General features: G+C 44.9%; 1 protein-coding gene across 6 annotated transcripts in view; it reads left to right on the top strand.

Moving 5' to 3' along the window:
- Positions 1 to 22223, top strand: part of KALRN (kalirin RhoGEF kinase) — a 683571-nt gene that overhangs the window by 423443 nt on the left and 237905 nt on the right. For all 6 annotated transcript variants that reach the window (XM_055084868.1, XM_055084895.1, XM_055084874.1 and 3 more), the window contains exons 26-33: positions 2728 to 2797; positions 5204 to 5293; positions 9035 to 9127; positions 13805 to 13916; positions 15545 to 15735; positions 16169 to 16270; positions 17691 to 17833; positions 20880 to 20982. In XM_055084868.1, the coding sequence (XP_054940843.1) occupies positions 2728 to 2797; positions 5204 to 5293; positions 9035 to 9127; positions 13805 to 13916; positions 15545 to 15735; positions 16169 to 16270; positions 17691 to 17833; positions 20880 to 20982 (904 nt within the window). The remainder of the gene's footprint in view (positions 1 to 2727; positions 2798 to 5203; positions 5294 to 9034; positions 9128 to 13804; positions 13917 to 15544; positions 15736 to 16168; positions 16271 to 17690; positions 17834 to 20879; positions 20983 to 22223) is intronic.

Genomic DNA, 22223 nt, shown 5'->3' with positions numbered 1-22223 from the left:
CACCTGGTTTCCTATGGTAGTGACTTTTTAAAAATATATTCGTGTTGTTTCCAACCGACTTTTATTTCAGACAGTACTGTGGTGAATGCTCTTCTTTATATGTCATTTCACATGTGTGAAAGTCTGCTGTTCTTTTTTTTTATTGAGGTATGGTTGATGTATAATATATACCTTTCAGGTGTACAACGTAGTGATTCACAATCTTTAAAGGTTATACTCCATTTATAGTTATTATAAAATATTGGCTATATTCCCCATGTTGTACAGTATATCCTTGTAGCTTATTTTTTTATATATATAGTAGTTTGTACCTCTTAATCCCCTTTCCCTATCTTGCCGCTCCCCACTTTCCTCTGCCCACTGGTAACCACTAGCTTGTTCTCTATATCTGTGAGTCTGTTTCTTTTTTGTTATATTCACTAGTGTGTGGTGTTTTTTAGACTCCACTATAAGTGATATCATACAGTATTTGTCTTTCTCTGTCTGACTTAACTTCACTTAGCATAATGCCCTCCTACTCAATCCATGTTGTTGCAAATGGCAAAATTTCATTCTTTTTATGGCTGAGTAATATTCCATTGTATATATACCACATCTTCTTTATCCATTCATCTCTTGGACACTTAGGTTGCTTCCATATCTTGGCAATTGTACATAATGCTGCTATGAACATTGGGGTGCATGTATCTTTTCAAATTAGAGTTTTCATTTTTTTCAGATATATACTCAGGAGTAGAATTGCTGGGTCATATGGTAGCTCTATTTTTAGTTTTTGGAGAATGCTCCATGCTGTTTTCCACAGTGGGTGCACCAATTTACATTCCCACCAACAGTGTAGGAGGGTTCCCTTTTCTCCTCATCCCCTCCAGCATTTGTTATTTGTGTTCTTTTTGGTGATAGCCATTCTGACTGGTGTGTGGTGATAGCCATTCTGACTGGTGTGAGGTGATACTTCACTGTGGTTTTAATTTGCATTTCTCTGATGATTAATGATGTTGGGCATCTTTTCATGTGCCTGTTGGCCATCTGTATGTCTTCTTGGGAAAAACATCCATTCAGGTCTTCTGCCCATTTTTAAATCATGTTGTTTGTTTTTTTGATGTTGAGTTGTATGAGCTATTTATATATGTTGGATATTAATCTGTATTGATTATATCATTTGCAAATATTTTCTCCCATTCAGTAGGTTGTCTTTTCATTTTAGGTAATGACTTTCTTTTTAACCACTTTATTGAAGTACGGTTGATGTAAAAAGCTGTACGTATTCAATATCACAACCTGATGCGTTTGGGGATAACTCGACACCCATGAAACCATCATCACCATCAAGGCCATAGACATATTTATCACCTCCCAAAGTTTTCTCCCCTATTATTATTATATAAGAACAGTTAACATAAGATCTACCCTCTTTGCAACTTTTAAGTATACAATACATTATTGTTAGCTATAAGTATTATGCTGTATAATAGATCTCCAGAACTTATATTTCATGACTGAAATTGTACACTTTGACCATTAGTTTCTTGGGTTGGAAATAAGAGTACATATTACTTACTTAGACAAAAGGCAGAATATTAGATACATTCTTCCACACCTTGCTTTTTTAACTTAACAGTCTGCCCTGGAGATCTTCCATGTGAAAACCTAAAAAGCTTTGCCTTTTTTAATATCTATAGAGTATATGGTTCTGTGGATGTACTGTAGTTTACTTTGTCATCTATAGACCATCTTTTGCTGTTATGAACAGTGCCACAGTGAATATGCATGTATATACTTCATGTTACACACATGCGACTATAACTATAGGACATTTTCCAAAATTAAAATTGCAGAGGCAAAGATAAGTACATTTTTTATTTTGATAGACGTTATCAAATTGACCTGTGCAAAGATTATACCATCTTCCATCTCCATCAGAATGTTGCCCCACAGCCTCATATTATTTTTTATTTGAAAAACTTTGTGTAATTTTTTAAAACCAAATTCCATTCCAATGATTCTGGCTTATTTGAACTTATATTCTCTGAGCTCAAACCAATTGTTTAATATATTAATTCGAAGTTGGTATAGTCAACTCTCTATTATTTATTAAGATAGAAGGCAGCCATGGCTCAGATATCCACAATGGCAGATAATTCAGTAGTAATTCAGTTCAGCTTTGAAATGTATTACAACTTTTTCCCCATTAAATTTTCTTTCCTAACAATGTCAGCATTAGGAAACGTTGACTCAGTTTTTTAGCACAAACTGGGTACTGATGGAAGAAAAAAGTGAAAAATTGGAAAGAAGTCAGTGTAGGATTCAGAATTTTTCCACCTATCTCTGGGATCGTAGATGGTATTTATTTTCTTTTGATACCTATATCTGTATATTTTTAAATGTTACAACGTGCTCAGATTACTTGTGTAAAAAAATAGTCATAGTTACTGTTAAAAGGAAATGCCCAACACAAGTATAATATTTCATTATTTTCAGCCTGAGAAGTGTAAACCCTTAAGGGAAACAATATTAAGTAGCACTAATTAATCAATTAATACAAATTTTAATGAAATTAGTTCCAACATATTTAAAATCGCTTGTTACCACGTGTTGCTTAGAGAGTGGAGAAGCCACTTGTAAATAATGGAGAGTTTACGAGGTTGGGATGACCTCAGTATAAGCCTCTGGCGGAGAGGGGGTCAGCAGTACAGAGATGTCTGATTTGGCCTTTCTCTCCCCTTGCAGCATCTTCCTCAAAGAGCTGGAGAAGTATGAGCAGCTGCCTGAGGATGTGGGACACTGCTTTGTTACCTGGGTAACCGACCTGAACTTCTTCTCCTCCCACTGTCACATGCTTTCCAGGAATGCAGATGCTACCAGATGACATCACTGTTCAGTGCCTGAGCTGATTGGTGTCACTGAAATTCTAACACAGGACCAGGGGCTATAGAGAGGGGCCATGAGTAGATCTGAAAGAAGCAGTCTCTCCCTGAGGAGCAGAGCCCTCCTTGGGAAAGGTCTTTAGATGGTGTGTCCAAGCTCCACCTTAAGTTCTCTAAAAACTTTCTAAAATTGAGATGTCAGGAGACTGGAACAAGACCACCACCCTTGGTAGAAGAACTACTCCAGCTGCATCCACGAGTTGTTTTGTTTTTAACAGGATGAGGATTAAGGAATTAGAACTTTAGAAATCCACCAAACCATTGTTTACATTTTCTTCCTTACTAGAGAACAGACTCCTTGGGTATCCATCCCAATTCTGACCTACAGGATGCATATCTAGTCATTCTCTTTCTTGGCCAAGTAAATGGGCTGAATGTACTAAGTTCTACTTATACAAACAGAAACATTAGTCTCTGTTAGCATCTCTCTGCCACATTATCCTGAGTTCCGGTTCATGGTATGGGTGCCAACATCTTGAGGGAAGTCCACCTAGTACAATAAGTGCAACTAAACATGGAAATCCTTCCCCAGGGCCAGGAGCTCTAATATTCAACAGTTAACTAATTATAACTTCCACTCAAAATGGGCTAATTACTTTTCCAAATGTTTTCACTCTTCAGAGAGTTTGTACTCTTAACAGCCCTCTGGAATAGGCAGGGCTATGGTTATGTTTTATATTCTATATATGGAAACATTTCAGAGGAGCTAGGACATTGGCTAGCCCATTGACGTGTAATTAATATCACAGCTCATCCCACAACTCAAGACCTGAGTTACTTCCATTTTCTGAAACTATAACATTTGCTTCCTGGCACACTCTCATTTCTTAGGGAAGTCTCAGACTGCCATCTTATTTTGTGCTAATACATTTTTCACCTCTAAATACGTGAGCCCATGCACAGCTCACGTGAGTGCTGATAAATAATTTGTGATCCCTTGCATGGCCAGTGTAGAGAAAAAATGAGATTGACCATTAAGTGAAGGTTTTTTGGGGTTTTTTTTGGTATCTTGTTTCATACATTTTGTGGATTTGCCTTACCATCAACCATAAGTATGGTTTATCAACATCTCTTAGGGATGATGAATGCCTCCCAGGTAGTATATAAACCCTAAAATTGGTTTCAGAAAACCTTTCATGATTGTGTAAAATATGCACATTTTGCCAAGAATTATCCCACAGTGACTTTCTGAAGTCTTATAATCTTAATTTATGAGTGTATTGCAGGAGTAAAGGGTAGAAAGAGTTGTTTGCAATGTATTGAACAGCAACAGTTATTACCAAGAAGCCTGAAGGCAGCTGGCCTGGGCTCCACCACTTTGTAACTATGGGAATTTAAAGTTACTGAACCAACCTTATGCCACCATTTTCACATGTGTAAAATGGGGATGATAATAATAGAACTCACCACATAGGGTTCTCATAAGGATCAAATGAGTTAATATATATAAAGAACTTGGGAAAGTGGTGGCATAAATGCAACCTGCTATAATTAAAACATAGCTAGGCTGCTTTCTTAGAAGAGGGCATCCCCAATGTGGTATAGGCACAGGGATGGGGAGCATTTCACAAATGGGAAAAGTGCTTGGTGGCCAAAATACACACACCCTTTCCAGTGGAAAGGCTGTGAAACACTGACCCAGAGGATCCCAAAGACATAAGAAATGAATTTTCACCAAACCATAAAATTCTTGACCTGAAGTAGTAATCTGGTTAGGACTCATTGTTCAGACCCTGCCCCAGAGGGTCACCCTGCTTTCCTTTCCCCCATCATTGCTTCTGGGAAGTGGGGGATGGTAGCATAGTCATTTAACATGCCCTACAGACTGCCCCCAGTGGAGACATTTGGAGTTCTAGCACATCTCCCTCTGAGATCGCACTTCGTTTTCATTCTTTGACTTTTGTTTTCAGAGCAAATGCTGTCATTTTTCAAGATGGGAAGCACAATTGTAGGTAATCCAAAAAGGGGGATAATCTCTCAATAAATTCTGTCCAGCTTCAGGATACATGAGGATATGTGAATTGTTTTTTTTTTAATTCTATCTAGCACTGACTAGTATTAAAATGAGCTCACTTTCAGTGAGCTTTCTCCCCCTGCTGATAGGAAAAAAGCACCCCAAAGTTTGTTAGGGGAGCACAGGCCCGATGAGCCCAGGACATTTGCCACAGATAATCCTGTATCACGCAATATCTGAGGGTTTAACTGTGCAGCCCTTGCTGGCAGTCAACAGAAGGGAGCAACTGATGGATGCTGACCTATTATTGTTTTTGTCTTTTTAGGCAGACAAATTTCAGATGTACGTCACCTACTGTAAAAACAAGCCTGACTCCAACCAGCTGATCCTGGAGCATGCAGGCACCTTCTTTGATGTAAGCCGTGAATTTCCATCCTTGAACCACTGATGAGCAGGTGGAAATTGCTTCTCTACTTTGAGATCATGGGTTTTTAGCTATCCTTTGTTCCTCATTTTTCTTTACTGGCCCCTCCAAACCTCTCTCTCATGGATAAAACGTGGAGAAAAACAAAAGTAGTGTTTATCTTTTGTTTTACTCCATCCCATCTCAAGTGCTGTGGTTTCGGATAAGACACATTTACCTCCGTGCCTCCACACCGAATCCAGCTAGCCATAAATCTCACAAGCAGAGGAGGCGTGCTAGGATATTCCACTTCTACTGAATATATAGCTCCTCAAAAGTAGGGGTTCCTCAAAATGTGCTCTCAGCCCAGCCACATCAGCATCACCTGAGAACTTGTTAGAAATATGTATTTTGGACCCCACTCTAGATCTATTGAATCAGAACCCCCAAGGCTGGAGCCCAACAATCTGAGTTTTAAGGAGCCCTCCAGGTGACTCTGATACCTGCTCAAGTTTGGGAGTCACTGACTACTCTAATGCAATTGTTTCAACCTTGACTGTCCATTGGAATTACCTGGGGAGCTTTGAAAAATAGTGATTCTGGTCCCAGCCCTGATTTTGATGTGATCAGCCTGGGTTTGGCCTGGGCATTGAGAGTTTTAAACATTCCCAGGTGAGAGTAACGTGCAGCCAGGGTTGAGCACTTATGCTGTGATGGAAGCCAAGAGAAGACCCAGAGCCGACGTACCTTGTCTGGTCCTCTGGTTTTGGGTGAGGATGCAATCCTGTTGGTGAATGATGGTATAGATACTGCTGGTCCCCAGAGAGTGACAGAATCAAATGGGTCACTGCAGGATGCACGGGAAGAACAGAGGGAGGAAAAAAATGAGAATAAAAAATGAAGTTCAGTGAGAGATAGGTGGCAGCAGTGATGGCCATTCTGGTAGTCACATCATTTTAGTATCTATCAATCTAACTTTCTGCCTACCTCATTCCATCTATAAATCTTTGAATGTCTACTGTATACAAGATAGTGTGCCAGGCCCCATGGGAAGTCAGACATTCAAATATGGTTCCCATACTCAAGTTTACAAAATAAACTTCCTCTGAGCATCTTTCTAGCCTGACCCTGCTATAACAGAAATGATTCTACAAGTGTCTTGTTGCTCAGTGAAGAAATGACACTTGAATGGGTAAAAGCCAGACAGGAAAAAACATACGTGATTTTTAAAAACGGAGTATTACTATGGAAATGGTCCCAAAGTGGAATTTCTGAGGTTATATTTGTTTAAACAGAAAACCCAAGAAAAGTCTTTCCCTAACTTGGTATCAGAATTTATTGACTATCATCTGGGATGCCCTACAGCGCTGTTATCTCTGCTTAATAATTATTTCTCTTAAGACATTTCTGGTTATTTATCAACAGTAACCAGAAGGGTCTTTTTGAAGTTTTAAATGCACTGTGTCCTGTTTTCCACTTCACATTTTTCTGAACATACACGTCCTGTGCTCTGAGCACGCCTCAGACTCTTCTCCTTCCTTATCTTTGCACACACAGCTCTCCCTGACTAGAGAGGATTGTGAGCCCCCCTGCACACACAGGTGTGGGCGGGCACACAGGCCCACACAGACACTCTTAGAAGTCTTCCTAGCCTTTAAAGGTCACGTGTTGCTTCCTGCATGAATCCTTGCCTCTCTCTATGTGTGCAGTATCCTCTGTGTCTCTCTACGGCGTTTGTAACAATCTGCCTTTCGTCAGGTTAACAGTGGACCTTTCTATTACACACACCTCCCCCCACCTTTGAGTCCCTTGAGGTTGACTGATGGGTTGCCTGGCTCATTTTGTACATGTTACAAGGTCTGGTGCTAAACTGTGTTCTCTTCTAGTCCTACATTCCTCATATCCCTGTTTCTAGACTTTGACTTGCAGACGGATATACTCCAAATTTCACACCCCACCCCCCATTTTCCAACGTCATGCCTGATGAGCCTCTATGTTATTTGGGGAGGCCAGTGGAAACCAGAAAACCAGCCCAGTAGCAGTTCCTGGAGCTTGGCCCAGAGGTGGGGAGGGAGAGCAGTAAACTCTCCTGACTGTTCCCAAAGCATTCCAGAAAGCACTATCTTTGTAGCTTTCCCCCTTCCATCAGAAGGGTTTCCCTAAATTCTACACCTAGAAACCATCTACTTTAGGCCCTCCTTCTATAAGAGATAAACCCCCAATAAAGACAGTCTTATTATCCATTATTGTAAAGAGAGCACAGAAAATTCAAGTCCAAGAAAGACCCACACATTGACATGATCCGGAATTTTCTACTCCAAACGTGGGAACCGTGAGGCTGTGGTGTCTGGTGCCATGTCGATTACTAAGCTTGGTTGGGCTGACCCAGCCTCTGGAGGCCACCCCTTCCTCACTGTCCACATGAAGCCTTCCCCAAACCGGCACCTTGTCAGAGAGGGAAGCCTGTCAGAGGTGCGTTATTGCCTGTCCTTTCCTGCCAAAGCCCCCAAGTAAACTCACAATGTTCATTTGTCCAAATAGGGTCAAGCTGTCAGCTGTTTGCCCATTTTCCTTGAATAAGTCCTGCTATAACTACACACCTCTAAGGAAGAGGCAAATGAGTGAGAAAATTGCTACTTTCTGGAATAGTTGGCGGAAAATGGATTTTTTTTTTTAATGATTATTCCCTCTTTTTCACCCTCCTTCATAGCCGCATAGCAAGTCCTATCTTGTCGAGCTTTAAAATGTTTCTTGTAATCCTCCCAACGCTTTGTTCTCACTAATCATCTCATAAAGCAACCCCACGCCCTTTAGCTATCACCCCTCCACCTTATCCTCCTTCCTACTCCCCCAGCTCTAAGCAACCAATGATCTATTTCCTATCTCTATAGATTTTCCTCTTCTGGACATTTCATTAAAAATGGAATGATAAAATATGTGTTCTTTTGTGACTGACTTCTTTCACTTAGCATAAAGTTAAGATTCATCTATGTTGTAGCGTCTCAGTACTTCATTCCTTTTCATGGCCAAATAATATTCCATTGTATGACTATACTACATTTTGTTTTTTCATTCATCAGTTGATGGAGATTTGGGTGTGTCCACCTTTTCACTGCTCTTAGTAATACTGCTATGAACATTTTATACAAGTCTTTGTGTGGACATATGTTTTGATTTCTCTCAGGTATATACCTAGAAGTGGAATTGCTGGATCATATGGTAACTCTGTGTTTATACACTTGGACTTTTGCAGTAATCTCTGAACTGGTCTCTCTGTCTCTGTTTCCCAGCTTCCACCCTCTATGTTGCTATTAGGCTTATATTAATCTTTCTGAAACATTGCTTTCACCATATTTTGCTTCTATTTAAGATCTACAATACTTTACCCCTGAGAAGCTCCCCATCACATCCTAATTCATTCTTCTAGCTCCACCCCATCAATGACATACATCCATCTTCTTATCTAAGTGTATTTTCACTTTTCTAGAATCTAGGTGTGATCCTCTGTACTGCTCAGGTATGGTCCTCATTATCATCTAAAGATACAATGATTATTTCCTGTGTGTTTTGGTTTATACATTTTCCCTTTATAGAATGACATTCCTCCTCCTTTTCCCATCAAAGAGCAGTTTCTCATAGTTGTGTGCCCTTTTCCCTTTTCTCCTCTCTCCTTAACCCAGCCCACCTCCTCCCAGAAGACATAGATGCACATGGCCCTCTGTGTCTAACGGTGCCCGTTTTTAATCCCTGTAGGAGATACAGCAGCGGCACGGTCTGGCCAACTCCATCTCTTCCTACCTAATTAAGCCTGTCCAGAGGATCACTAAGTACCAGCTGCTCCTGAAGGTATCTCCCCTCCCCTCTCTGCCACCCTGACCACACTGTTGACCAGGCCCAGGGAGTCCCAGCTTTGCCCAAGGATGGGAAAGCTTCCACCTGAAGACCTTTCCTCTACCTGGAGCAGAACTTCAGAGATGAGCCCACGCTGGCACTGCTGGTTCTAGACTGCATGTTCTATCCCATGAAATTCCAGATGCTTGTTGGGTTCGGGGAGAGGAGAGATGGGAGCAGGAATGGATTGGGACTATTTTCACATGCATCCACCACTGCACAGCTTTCAGTGACCGCCACCCCAGGCACTGGCTGGTACATAGAGTCTCTCCTGTCCTTCCCTTTTGGGCAGATTCCTCCTGGTGGCCCCTGCTTCCGATGAGATCCAGGGTCAAGGTGTTAGGGGCAGTGCCAGTCTACGTGGGCAGTGGAGGCCCAGGGCACACCTACCATTGCCTTAATCTCCTTGTTTGTCAAGACTAGGAGGTTTCAGAGAGGAAATAGTTAAAAAGCACATATTAAAACACAGTAACACTCTGTGTCTGTAGGATCCCATATGTTAGGGGTTCTTCTGGAGCCAACCAAGAGATTTGGGTTTTTTCCAAAATCTTTTTCTTTAAAAGTCAAATAATCAAATTATGTAAAATACTGAGTGATTTGGGCTGATTCTTCTCAGAGAAGGACACACTGACGGTCTGAAAACATGACATTTCCCCACAGAAAGCCTGGGAAATCAATATCATAGGCAGTTATATAACCTGTATCTGTATTAATTCTTAATGTGCAAGCGTGGAGTTTTCCCTAAGTTTGAATATTTTGCTCGTCGCTCCTCAAATGCAAAGGATAGAAGAATAGGGAGAGGCATGTCATAAGTAGTATAGTTCCAGAGAAAATCTGATGAAGTTCAGCTCTATGAGATGCTTGCTGAACCTCACATGTTCTATCTGCTTCACTAAATCTGAAAACCAGTCTAGTTTCAAATCTAGATTCTAGTCACGTTGGAGTGTGCCCAGCTTTCCAGTCTGTGGGGTCTTCCTGCCTTAGCACTTGTAGCTCCGAGATAAGAGGAGTGGGGGCAGCAGTGAGTCATGCCCTGACCTCTCTTCTCCCCTCTGGATCAGGGGAGGGCCCTGCACCATCCTTCTTCCCCTTCAGCCTCCTCCTTCAAACCGTCTCCTTCTTTGACTCCAGGAAGAGACAATGGGCTTCACTTCCAGGCCCTCCAGTCTCCCAACCCTGCAGAAATGACTTAGAGAATCACCACAGGGCATCACGCCCTTGGCCTTTATTGAGACTGGTGTCAGAAATAACTATGTGCAGAACATCACAGCTGTTTGGGCAGAACCGCTGCTGGCATTTTGAGGATGCCATCCTGTCTGGTTTTGAAGTTTCTTATATAAAGACTCACAGAAATTCTCCTGAGATCTCGGAGTGGTGGCGAGAGGCTTCTCTTCTGAAAAACTGGTGTGCTTCCTACCTTTAATCACAAGAGCTTGAGGTCCTTCTTTGCCTTTGACTGTCAGATAGTTAGCATCCACTTTTGTGGTTACTTACAGGAATTTCTCCTTAGCCAGATTTCTGTGTATAATTATCCTCTCCTTCTCTAGCCCACTTGATGCATGACCCTTCTAAATGATTTTTCCCGTGCCAGAAGATTTTTTTTTTAATTCATTTTTGTGGTTTTCAAATTTAAGTATCCCAAAGCCTTTTTGGGAATTGGTGGGGTTGTGCATTGAAGAAACAAAACAAAACTGGCTTGCGCACCCACACTGCCAGGGTCTTAAATCAATTAAGATGCAGTTCGAAAAGAAATATAGTTTTTCACCCCTCCCTGTTAATCCCATAAAGCCGAAGTTCCTAGGATGAATTTTGTGACGTGGACAAGGGAGGGAAGTAGAGGATGGATGGGCTGCCCTGCTTTAGGCAGATGGAGGGGTGGGCTCTGGGCCTTCATTCTGTAACTGGATGTTTTAGGAAGAGAGGACCATGCAGGTAACTGAGAAGGAAGACAGTGAAGTAGGGGGGAATTTGTTGTAGAGACACTGAAAAATTATTTGGGACAAAAAAAGAGTTAAGATAAATTTGACTTCTTTTAAATGTGCTGGTAGCAGAGTGCTTGCCAAGTAAAAGAAAAATAGTTCGCTTTTACTATAAATAAATAATATGGGATTTATTTTCTTATTAAAGTTAGTTTTATTCTGAGTAAATTGATATTTAATTATCAGTATCCTCTGGGGTTCCTCCCTTTAGGTGTTGCATGAAAGTGAAAGTCAGATTGTTCAATAGTCTGCATGTAAATCTGCTACAGCTGTCCTTTTGGAGTCTAAATTAAATGTGGGGCCTTCTCCTTATCGTAAACCATAGCAGGGATCTGAGGAGAACTCATTGGTTTTGCTAGTTGATCAGTGGACTTGCCAAATTGCTTTGGGAGGTTAAACTAATTGGTGTTTTCTGTTGCAAACTGAAGCATATTTCCTTTTTTTTTTTTTTTTTTTTTGGCTGCGTCGGGTCTTTGTTGCTGCGCGCAGGCTTTCTTTAGTTGTGGCGAGAGAGTGCTACCTTTTGTTGCAGTGCACAGGCTTGTCATTGCGGTGGCTTCTCTTGTTATGGAGCACAGGCTCTAGGCACGCGGGCTTCAGTAGTTGTGGTACGTGGGCTTAGTTGCTCCGCGGCACGTGGGATCTTTCCGGACCAGGGCTTGAGCCCGTGTCCCCTGCGGCACGCGGGCTTCAGTAGTTGTGGTACGTGGGCTTAGTTGCTCCACGGCATGTGGGATCTTCCTGGACCAGGGCTCGAACCTGTGTCCCCTGCATTGGCAGGTGGATTCTTAACCACTGTGCCACCAGGGAAGTCCCTGAAGCATATTTCTTATTTTTCTCTTATGTTTCTGCCTAGAAGTTCCTTTGATGATGTATGAGAACAGGTTGGGAGGATTAAAATTAGGAAAGGATGGGGAGAATCAGAGAACTTCAGGTTGGCAGAGGTAAATACAGCTTTCTAAACGGTGATGCTATTATACCGACTGGAACCAAGGACAGAGCTGAGAACTGATCATGTCTACCTCCCAAACATGTACTCTGGGCAGTTCCCCTCTTCTTTGGACACTCAAAGCTCTCTTCTTCATATGGAAATGTATCCAAGATGACACAAAGGCTTGGATTCTCATATCAGATGCTCATTAATCAGATAATCTTACCAAGTATAAAGCTTTACTAATAATTTCAAAGATACAAATAATCCCAAAACAGAGGTAAAACACAGAGAGAAGATCACCAATAGCTCCAAGTCCTTTCTTACAGCATCAGGATGCGCTGTGGCCCTGATTAACATGCAAGGTTTCTAAATGATGTATGCTGCATCCTATCAGTTACCCTGAAGAGAGCCATTTTGGTCATGAAATGTGATCACTTTTTACGTAGACAGTTGTGAAGCTTATGTGATATTGCCCATGGATTCTACGTTTGTTTACCATGAGAAGTCCTAGACAGACCAGATATATCCTACTAACAGCACTCCATAAATAAGTACTCTCCTGCTAGCAAGTACTACTGGTTTGTCAAGAGGTCTGTCATTAATGTGTTTATAAGTTTTGATCTTGTCAACTTCTTTCTTTCCTGGAAATGCATCCCCACCCATCCACCCATTCCCTGCCTTCCCTTACACCATTCCCTCTCTCCACCACAGAAGGAGAGAGTATGGATTGTAGATCTCTTAACTTTTTCCTTCCTAGTGTCAAAGTGAGCAAGATACGATAACCCTGATAGGAAAAATGAAAGCCAGCGTTCCTCTGGTTTGGGTGAAATCATTCCGAGTGGTCTTTATGGTTGCTAAAATAGTTGGAAATTATCTTTTCTCCATCAACCAGATACTGTATATCCTTTATGGATATAGTAATGACCTAGTCTCCAATGAGGATGTAAAAGAGAGGACACACTCCAGGAGGACAGGTGGAAGACAGGTTGGCATGGTGGATGGAGTACTTGGATTTGGATTCAAGAGACCTGGATTCAGGCTCCTGCATGGCCTCTAGTGAATTCTGTAACCTGGGGAAAATCCCTGTCCCTATTAATCACAGTGTCCTCATCTGACAGTGCAAGGTCTAATCCAGAATCCCATCTATTGGCCCCAGGTTAGGAACTCCTGATCCATATGATCTAAAAATCTTTTATAACTCTGAAAAACTAGGCCTATGATGTCCGTAACCCCAAGTTGCTCCCAGTATGGTGGAAGTCATTCAGGCAGTAGGGTTGTGTAAATAAAAGTGGTGCTGGCAGTAGGCATGCAGTGATGTATGAGTGCTGTGTGTCCTTTGCACACCATTTGTCTCCTCTTTATGATCACACAGTACTGCACCTCTGTTCATGTGTTTTGCCAGGGGTATTCCCTGACCTCCAGGAGGTCAGTCGAGTGACAGAGAATGCCTAGTTGCTGACTTCTAGTGCCAGCCGTTTGGGAGTTGGGTTGAACTGAGTTCGTTTGGATTAGACTGAGCTGAGGAAGCTCAGTCTGGGAAAAGCATGGTGGTTGAATTCTTTGGAGATAACCTTTCCACCCCAGCCCACTTTCCTTATACCTCAGAGGGGACCATTACAGAGAATGAAGCTGGTATACAATTGCCTTGAGGGGTTAGGTAGTGGGAGGGTGGGGAAGCTCGGGGAAGCAGTTCTCAATGTGTCTGGACTCTTTTCGCAGGAACTTTTAACTTGCTGTGAAGAAGGGAAAGGGGAGCTCAAGGACGGCCTGGAGGTGATGCTCAGTGTCCCAAAGAAAGCCAATGACGCCATGCACGTCAGCATGCTGGAAGGTAGCCGTCCTCTCAGCCTCCTCAGGGGAGCCGCGTCCTTTCCTAAGACCATGAAGCTTGGGTCATGGCGGGGGAAGTGGCATGAAGTCAGGCAAGGGGCCCAGCTAGAAGAGAGGAGAAACGGCAGATTGTTACATAGGTCCTGGGGAAGCGTGGGAGGAGATCCACAGGGGCTAGCTCAGCTAACACCTGCCTCCAGGCCTGTGCTGAGTCAAATATGCGGACAACTTGCTGCCTGAGAGGTAGAGTAGGACAGGCTGTCCTCCTTACTATAGATGTGCTAGAGCCCCTGACCCACTGCAGCCCTCTTCCTCTGCATAACATTTGCATTGCGTTTGTCATCAGAATAAGTAGAAATCCTGCACATACACACACCCACCATCTTTAGCCTTGTGCCCTGCTCTTTTTTTATATGCTAAAATATACATAACATAAAGTTTACTGTCCTAACCATTTTTAAGTGTACAGTTCAGTTGCGTTAAGTACATTCACGTCGGTATGCAGCTACCCTCATGCCCTTCCTAGCTGGTAAGAAAAGTCCAGCCAGCTAAACCTGATAGGACTTCGCTGGAGCACGTTTATCGGCTGGAACCGTGCTCTTGGGACCCAGAAACCTGGTAGAGCGAGACTCCAGTAAGTGCTCCTAACACCGCAAAACAGAGCAGATATGGGCAGAGCAGCCTCACTGGGGTGGAAACTGTTAGATGTGTTAATACTCAGTATCCCAATCTGGGCTGACAAACAGGTGAGATAAGGAAGGTGAGTCTAATCCGTTGTACGCGGTAAACCTGTGGGGGTATTTTCTCTCTTCTGGGCTCCATCACCCCCCACCACTTGCCCCGCTCCAACGCCATCTAAAAGACTTGGTCTGGTTTCAGTACTTCCCGGGCCACCCTTATCACGGGAAGCCCCACTTCTTCATGCAAAGGAGCCCTGATTACCTGCTCTAGACTGAGCCCTGACCATCTGAACATATTCCCAGTGTCACACCTTCTCCACCTCTTCTTTTCTGTTTGCACCTGCTCCCCACACCCACGCCCACCCCTGCATGTCCGCCTCTGTAAGTACCCTCTCCTCCAGCCTGTCCCTGACCTGTATTCCAGATCCAGCTACTCAAGGGGTGCTCTGTGGACCAGCAGCAGCAGCAGCACCTGGGAGCTTGTCAGAGTGCAAATTCATGGGCTCCACCCCGTCCCTACTGAATCCCAATCATCTCTTGGGCGTTGAGGAATGGTCAGGAATCTGTGTTTTCATAAGCAATCTAGGTGATTCTTACCCACACTAAAGTTTCAGAACCTCTGTTAAAGTGGCATGAATATAAATTGTTGAAGGCTTGTGCACCACGCAGTATAGGAGCAATCCTAGGGAGAGTCCTAGGAATGGAGTGTAAGAAATGAAGCAACAACAAATGGAGTAGAGTCAAGGGCATTCAGGCAGGCAGTGTTTGTCCTCAGCCCCACTCCGAGCTCCAAGACAGGGACAGTGGGAGCTGTGGAGGGAGAAGGAGAGATGGGGTTTACTTTGCAGGAGGCCCCCGGCTGACAGTGGGGCTGGGGGAGGCTGCACAGGAGTTTTGCAGGAGGTCCCGATGATACTGGTTCTGGAGAGGAGGCCTGGGTGTTTTTCAGGGTTCGACGAGAACCTGGACGTGCAGGGGGAGCTGATTCTGCAGGATGCCTTTCAAGTGTGGGACCCCAAGTCGCTGATCCGGAAGGGGCGCGAGCGACACCTGTTCCTCTTTGAGATCTCCTTGGTTTTCAGCAAGGAGATCAAAGACTCTTCAGGACACACAAAATATGTTTACAAGAACAAGCTACTGGTAGGTGGGGCAGGTGGGGTCAGACGAGACTCCCCATTTGCATTGTGCCCTTGGGTCGGAAGGGATCTTGAACACTCCGCTCATCTCCCCTGGCGCCACACCAAAACCATCCTGGACAAATGAAAATGCATCCTAGTTGGAAAGCGCCCCCTCAACTCCCACCTTTGCATCTTAGCGTTCACCGTTCTTCTTCCAGTTGGCTTTAGGCACCTCCCTCTCCACCTTCCCTCCCTGCTACCTGCTCATCAGGCACGTGCCTGTAGGTCCTTGCATCCTGGGTAGAAGAACAGAACATCCGATCTGTTTAAGTTTGATTGACAGAGCCCCTCCCTCGGTCCTCTCCTCTCTGTTGCCTTTCCCTTCCCAACCCCAGCCCTAAGTCTCCCCACTGCCCTCCCCTTCCCCGCCTCTCACAGGCATTTCCTGTCTACAGACCTCAGAGCTGGGTGTGACGGAGCACGTAGAGGGTGATCCCTGCAAATTCGCCTTGTGGTCTGGGCGCACCCCATCCTCAGACAATAAAACAGTGCTGAAAGTAAGTACTGCTCTCTGCTGGGCGCAAGACCGGGGTTGGGGATAGCTGAAGGGAACGCGGAGGGATGCGGGCAGGATCCACCTAAAAGCTGGGGCCTGGAGACTCCACCGGGCCACTGGGCTTCTCCCTCTCTGTTTCTCTCTCTCTCTCTGTTTCTCTCTCTCTCTGTCTCTCTCTCTCTCTCTCTCTCTCTCTCTCTCTCTCTCTCTCTCTCTCTCTCTCTCTCGGGAAGGGCGGCTTCACATGGGTGTTGAGATGCAAATTCTATCATGAAAGTAGCCTGAAATCTCCAGATGAGTGGTCTGCTAAGTCCAGGCACCTGATGGAGCAAGGAGGGAAGAAGGCAGGGAATGGCCTCAACAGGGCCTACTTAAATATGTTCTGTCCACATGGCTCCTTCAAGTGGCAAGGGCAACAAATGATCCTTTGGTAAACGGCACCTTGATTTGCTCCACATTCCCTCAACATTTTTTTTTCCTGAATACCTTCCACATATAAGGTGTTCTGCTCGGTGCTGTGGAGGATAACTATGTATGGGATATGAACCCAGTCCTCCGGGAACTTATGTTCTAGGAGCTCTAGTGAATCATACTAACACGGGAACTATGCTGATTGAGAGGAGTGTTGAGAAGGGGCCTTAAGGAGTCACCTCAGCTCCCCAGGGTGCACGTAGCCTGGGAACTGAGCCAGTGCCCGTGGTCCTGTTAGTGTAACCGAGGAGACATCCTGCACATGGCGCACCCACCGGCCACGTGCTTACCAGGGAAGTGCCCATCCCCAAGGAAGAGATGGGCCAGCCCTGACCAAGCTTCACACTCGATTACTCTGAATTGCCAGCATAGCTGCTACCTGACATGAGGCAGAAGTACCTGAAAAAACTTCCATGAAGACAAATGGGGTATTCGTGGAGTGGTAGCAGTGCCTTCAGTTAACAGGTTTACCGGGCTAAAAACTCAGGACTGACTTTCAATCAGTACAAGCCTACGTAGCCATATAGGTGTTGATCCTCCTGACGTATATCCAGTTATACCAGTTGGTAAATGGCTGCTGCCTCCAAATGCCCCCTTGCTGCCCCTCCTGTACTCCCCAGACCTCCTCAGAATCTAGTCACTGAAGTGGTAACCCTTGGCCCAGCAGGGGCAGAGATCAGTGTTGGTCAGTGCCTCCCAGGTTATTAAATACTTTGAAAATCATCCCGTAGAAATCTACATTGAGTCTTGGGGTCATAGCCCTGTTCCAGGAGTTGGAGAAGCATGTCCCTGGGATTGAAGAGTCACAAGTATAAAACGAGAGACAGAAACCCCTCCAACATTTGGTATCCCGGAAGATGATGAATTAAGCCTGCAAGAGGAGGGTTGAGAACTGTTTCAGTGGATTGAAGGGAATGGGATTCTCACTCTCTCTCCCTGTGGCACTCCAGGCCTCCAACATAGAAACCAAGCAGGAATGGATCAAGAACATACGCGAGGTGATTCAAGAGAGGATCATTCACCTGAAAGGAGCTTTAAAGGAGCCAATTCAGCTCCCCAAAACACCAGCCAAACAGAGGAACAATAGTAAGAGGTAACCAGCGTCTCTGCCCCCAGCACAGCCTCACAGGCTTCCGGGAGTCGGGGTGGGGTGAACCTTTGCTTCCACGGGGGCGGTGCACTCTGCAGGCGGCACCCCTCTCTGTGACAACCCACTGAGTTCTGCCTGAGAGGAGTCACCTTCTCTTTAAGCATCTCACCCGTTACCGTCAATTACATTCAGCAGGGCTTCCCTGGGCACCTGTCCTCCGATAAACACTGTGCTGGGTGCCCAGGGAAGAAAAAAGAAAGTGTAAGATGAGTCCATTCCCTCAAGAACCACCTGACAGTCACGTCTCACACGTGGAATAGTTAGACGAGAAAAAGCAGGACCACCAGTAGGGACAGGAAATGCTGCAGGCATCAAGGAGAGGGGACTTTGGATGAGCGTTGGAGTGAAGTGTCTGGGGAAAGCTTTGGGAAGGAGGTGGCTTTGAGTCGGGGCTCTCTGGACTGGCTAGACAGCCAAAGGACTGTAATGTGGGCGTGGTATGGTGGACTGTCACTGCAGCTCTTACTGCAAGCCCCAAGAGTCCTCGTCTTCATTCATCTGAGATAAGCAATATGATGGGGCAGAAGAGGACTTATTTTTTATATCTTCATCTCTCTGGGCCCTTCTGAATCCGAGTTTTCCTAAGACCAGTGGATGACTGCTTAAGTATTTCTTTCTCAAGTCTCCGTGTTACAGTCACCTACAATGACTCTTTTGGAGGGCACTTCAAGAGAAAGCATATAAAAGCTTCATATCCGTTTTGGAAAAGAAAAAACAAAACAAAAACAGGGTTCTGGAGGTGATGTATGTTGGTGATAACAGGCTGTCCCCGCCTCTCCTATTCATGAATGGACTAAATTCAGGAGATTTTAGTTGACCCTTTGGTGCCAACCAGGCTACACAGGCTTGGGAGCCACCGAGGGAGGTGGTAGCCAAAAGAAGGGTGTGGCTAAGGTAGAGAGAGATTCCACCAGGAGGCAGGAGCCCCAAGACCAGCATGGCCAGGATAAGGTCCCCTCTCGGTGCTGAAGGAACAATTATGACCGTGTTAGGGAGGGGCTATTTTGATTTTGTCCAGAGTCCAGGTAAGGGACAGACTTAGTTTAGCACTAGAGACAGACCCTGCTGTAGGAAGTCCCTACTTCAGTCAAGAAGATAGAATGGAAACAGTTATAAGGAACTGAAGGTCCAGGACCATGGTGGGAAGGATATTCAGGTGAGCTTATCTAGGGTTACTCTGCAAAAAATCCCCTTTTTCCTATAGTAGGAGAGTTTGAGCATCTCTAGAACATGGGATGGACATGTCTTGGAAATGCCTCACACCTTTTCTTGGTCATTGTCCTGTGATGAGAGGGGGAGAAACCTTGACAGTCTCTGCAGAGAACAGCCAGGCATTGTGTTATTTCATCAGCTTGGCTCCCTGCATATGGGGACAGAGTTTACAGAGGAGTGGATTGGCTTGGGTAATACAACCGACACTCCTGGATGGGCTCCCCACATCCCCCAGAACTGGCCTCATCTGGTGTGGACCAGAAGGGCCTGCAATGGGCCAGAATAGTGGGAAGCAGAACGTACAGCCAGCTCTCAACTGTCTACAAATGGTGGGGAGCACTGGTCCAGATATCTGAAACAACAGATGATCTGAAACTCCTTTATTTTTGGTTTTGAAATACATCACATAATTTCTTTGTACAGCAGATTTTCCTTCCTATGAATCTGTGGCTTATATTATTAAAATAAATTGGCATTTCCCAAGCCCACAAATGGTGGTGAGAGAACAATTGACTTAGAAGTGTTCTGGGTGGGAGAAAACACTTTTGGTGACTAGAAGACCCAGTGTGTGTACATTGGCATCCCATGTATGCCCACATGCACACACGTGTCCACACACACTCACACTCCAGATTGTAATTATTTAGACTCTGAGCTTCGGTATATGGGATATGTTGCCCATGTGGTAACACTGTCAGGCACTGAGTTCCCATTTCCCCTAAGGCTATACTTCTCCATAAGCTGTATCAGGGGTGTGACTTTCACAAAAACCTCCATAGGAAGAGCTGTCACTTCCTGGGCTGGTTTATCCAACCCCTGGCCCACATCTCCAGTTTTTCCTGACACAGACCCTTCAGCCTTCACCAGTTCCCAGGCATCTAATCCCCGTTGGCCAGAGCTTTGGGTTCAGTGTAGGATTGGGACCCAGTTCTAAAGCTGGAGAGTTGAGGGAGCATGTGAATGGGACAGCAGTGTGGTCCAGGGGCCCAGGAAGGGGTCCAAACGTCAAGAGTACGCTTAGGAGACTATCTTATCAGACACTCAGGAGCACAGCTGGCTCAAAAGCTGCTGCAGAATCTGTGACTGTCCTCTTATCTTTGAGAAGATGCCTTGGTCTTCTGTGTTAATAAGAAATCATCATAAATAAGCATGAGATCACCAAGACCCACCAAAATGAAGGCAATAAACTCCTCCAGACCCAGGAGTTGAGGGTCCGACCTTCCCAAGGGGGTAATCTCCCCTGGAAAAGATGTCCCACCCCATTTTCCTGAGCAAAAGAAACACAGGTCAAAAAAATATCTTCTCAGTTCTCTTCTCTTTGTAAGCCAGCTATAAACCACCCCCACCCTGTTACAGCATATACAGAAAATCTGTTTGAATACCCTGAACTCTGGGACTGTTGCAGATGACCCAGGCAGCTGGAGAGAAGCCTAGGTTCTTAGCGGGACATACTTCTTCCTACTGCCTTTTATAGACCCATTCCTAGTGAAAATAAGTAAATAGCTGCCCACTCTGCACCGTGGGCCAGAGGAGTTATGGAGAGGAGTCATTTTGTGTTCAGTTATCAACATAGTGATTATGTATTTGCTAAGTGCAAGAAGTGACGTCATTGAAAATTACGTGGGGCTGCTTCTTTTCGTGGGATAATTTTAGACACATCCCTGCTAGAAAGTGCTAAGGCTCTGCTCTGCCAGCCCAGCTGGAAACGCTTGTGTGCTCTAAGCCCACAGTCGCTCCCCCCACCCCCACCCCTGTTGCTTTTCTCTTTTTCCTGCAGGGATGGAGTGGAGGATGTTGACAGCCAGGGGGATGGGAGCAGCCAGCCAGACACCATCTCCATTGCCTCTAGGACCTCTCAGAACACAGTGGACAGTGACAAGGTAGGACAGTGCCCCAACCTTCCTTCCCCCAAGACTTCTTGTTGGCTTACCCACCCCTGGAGAGTTAACCCCTAGAGGAATTTCTCCCATGGTGGAGCCTGACCTCAGGAGCCAGTGGTCTCTTTGTGGCGGCCAAAGGGGAAGGAGCAGGGCTGGAGGAGGTATGTCACAGCATGGAGATCTTGTCTGAGGGGGACAGAAGATTGAGGTGGCCAGCCAGACCTCTCACATCATGAGAGTTTAGCAGAACTGGCGAGGGTGGAGAGTGAGTCTGGGTTTCCTCTCTTTCTGAGATGTCTCACCAGCGCTGCCTGGGCTGCTCTGCCTTCTGGGAGGCTGGAACTCAGGGAGCTGAGGCTCGGATAGTTTCCAGAGACCTAAATTTAGACCAAGATCAGTGATTTGAGAAATGGCCACAGAGATGCTGGTTGTAAGGGGCCTCCTATCCGAAGGGGCTCTGGTGGAAATGATGCCCTCCTCCTCTGGCCAGAGTATTTGGGCTCAGTTCCTGAGGGGCAGAGGACCAGGAAGTGGTATTTGAAGCGGCGTGGAGGGATGTAGTTGTCTCAGGAGAAAACCTGGTCACTTGCTTGCTTACATTTTGGAGCAAGTAAGCAAAAGTTAGGAGCTCTGATGGGGAGCCAAAGAAAGGAGAATGTAGCAAAGACTCAGTGCATTTGCTCAAGCTAGCGGAGGAATTCAGCGGTCTGAATGTGCAGCAGGGACGGGGAAGGTTCTGTCTCTGACCCTGCTCTCATTTGCTTACCTCAGGGTCGGAAGAGTTTGAGATGATCATTTTCTGAATGCTAGGGATTTTATTAATAAAGGTATGGGTTTACAAGGACCATTTGGCCCTAGTTTCTAGACCTAGTATTTTGGCCTTAGTCCTTCAGCCTCAGGCAATAGGCTATGTCCTCGTTTCATTTTAGTTTGCTAAGTTAGGGGCATTTTTAAAAGATAATCTGCATTCATTAGGATTTTTCCTAATTTTTTTCTTACTGGGAAAAAAAAAAAGACTATGCCCCCCAAACCTCCTAAGATCATGGTGCTAAATCATGCTCTAGACTAATGTGCAAGGACATGCAAGGTAATTAATTCTATTTGACGTCCTGCCTTCAAGTTTCTAAGCCACTTTTGACTATCAGAGTGGATGGAAAATTGTTTTTTTTCTGCTTGTAAAACGTACAAAGAAAACTATTTCTGTACTTTCCTTTCTCCTCTGATCTGTTGTTTAGAACTAT

Source organism: Physeter macrocephalus, chromosome 1 (genome assembly GCF_002837175.3).
Source record: "Physeter macrocephalus isolate SW-GA chromosome 1, ASM283717v5, whole genome shotgun sequence".
NCBI lineage: Eukaryota > Metazoa > Chordata > Mammalia > Artiodactyla > Physeteridae > Physeter > Physeter macrocephalus.
The sequence above is the reverse complement of the archived record's forward strand: the minus strand, read 5'-3'. Positions and strand labels throughout refer to the sequence as shown.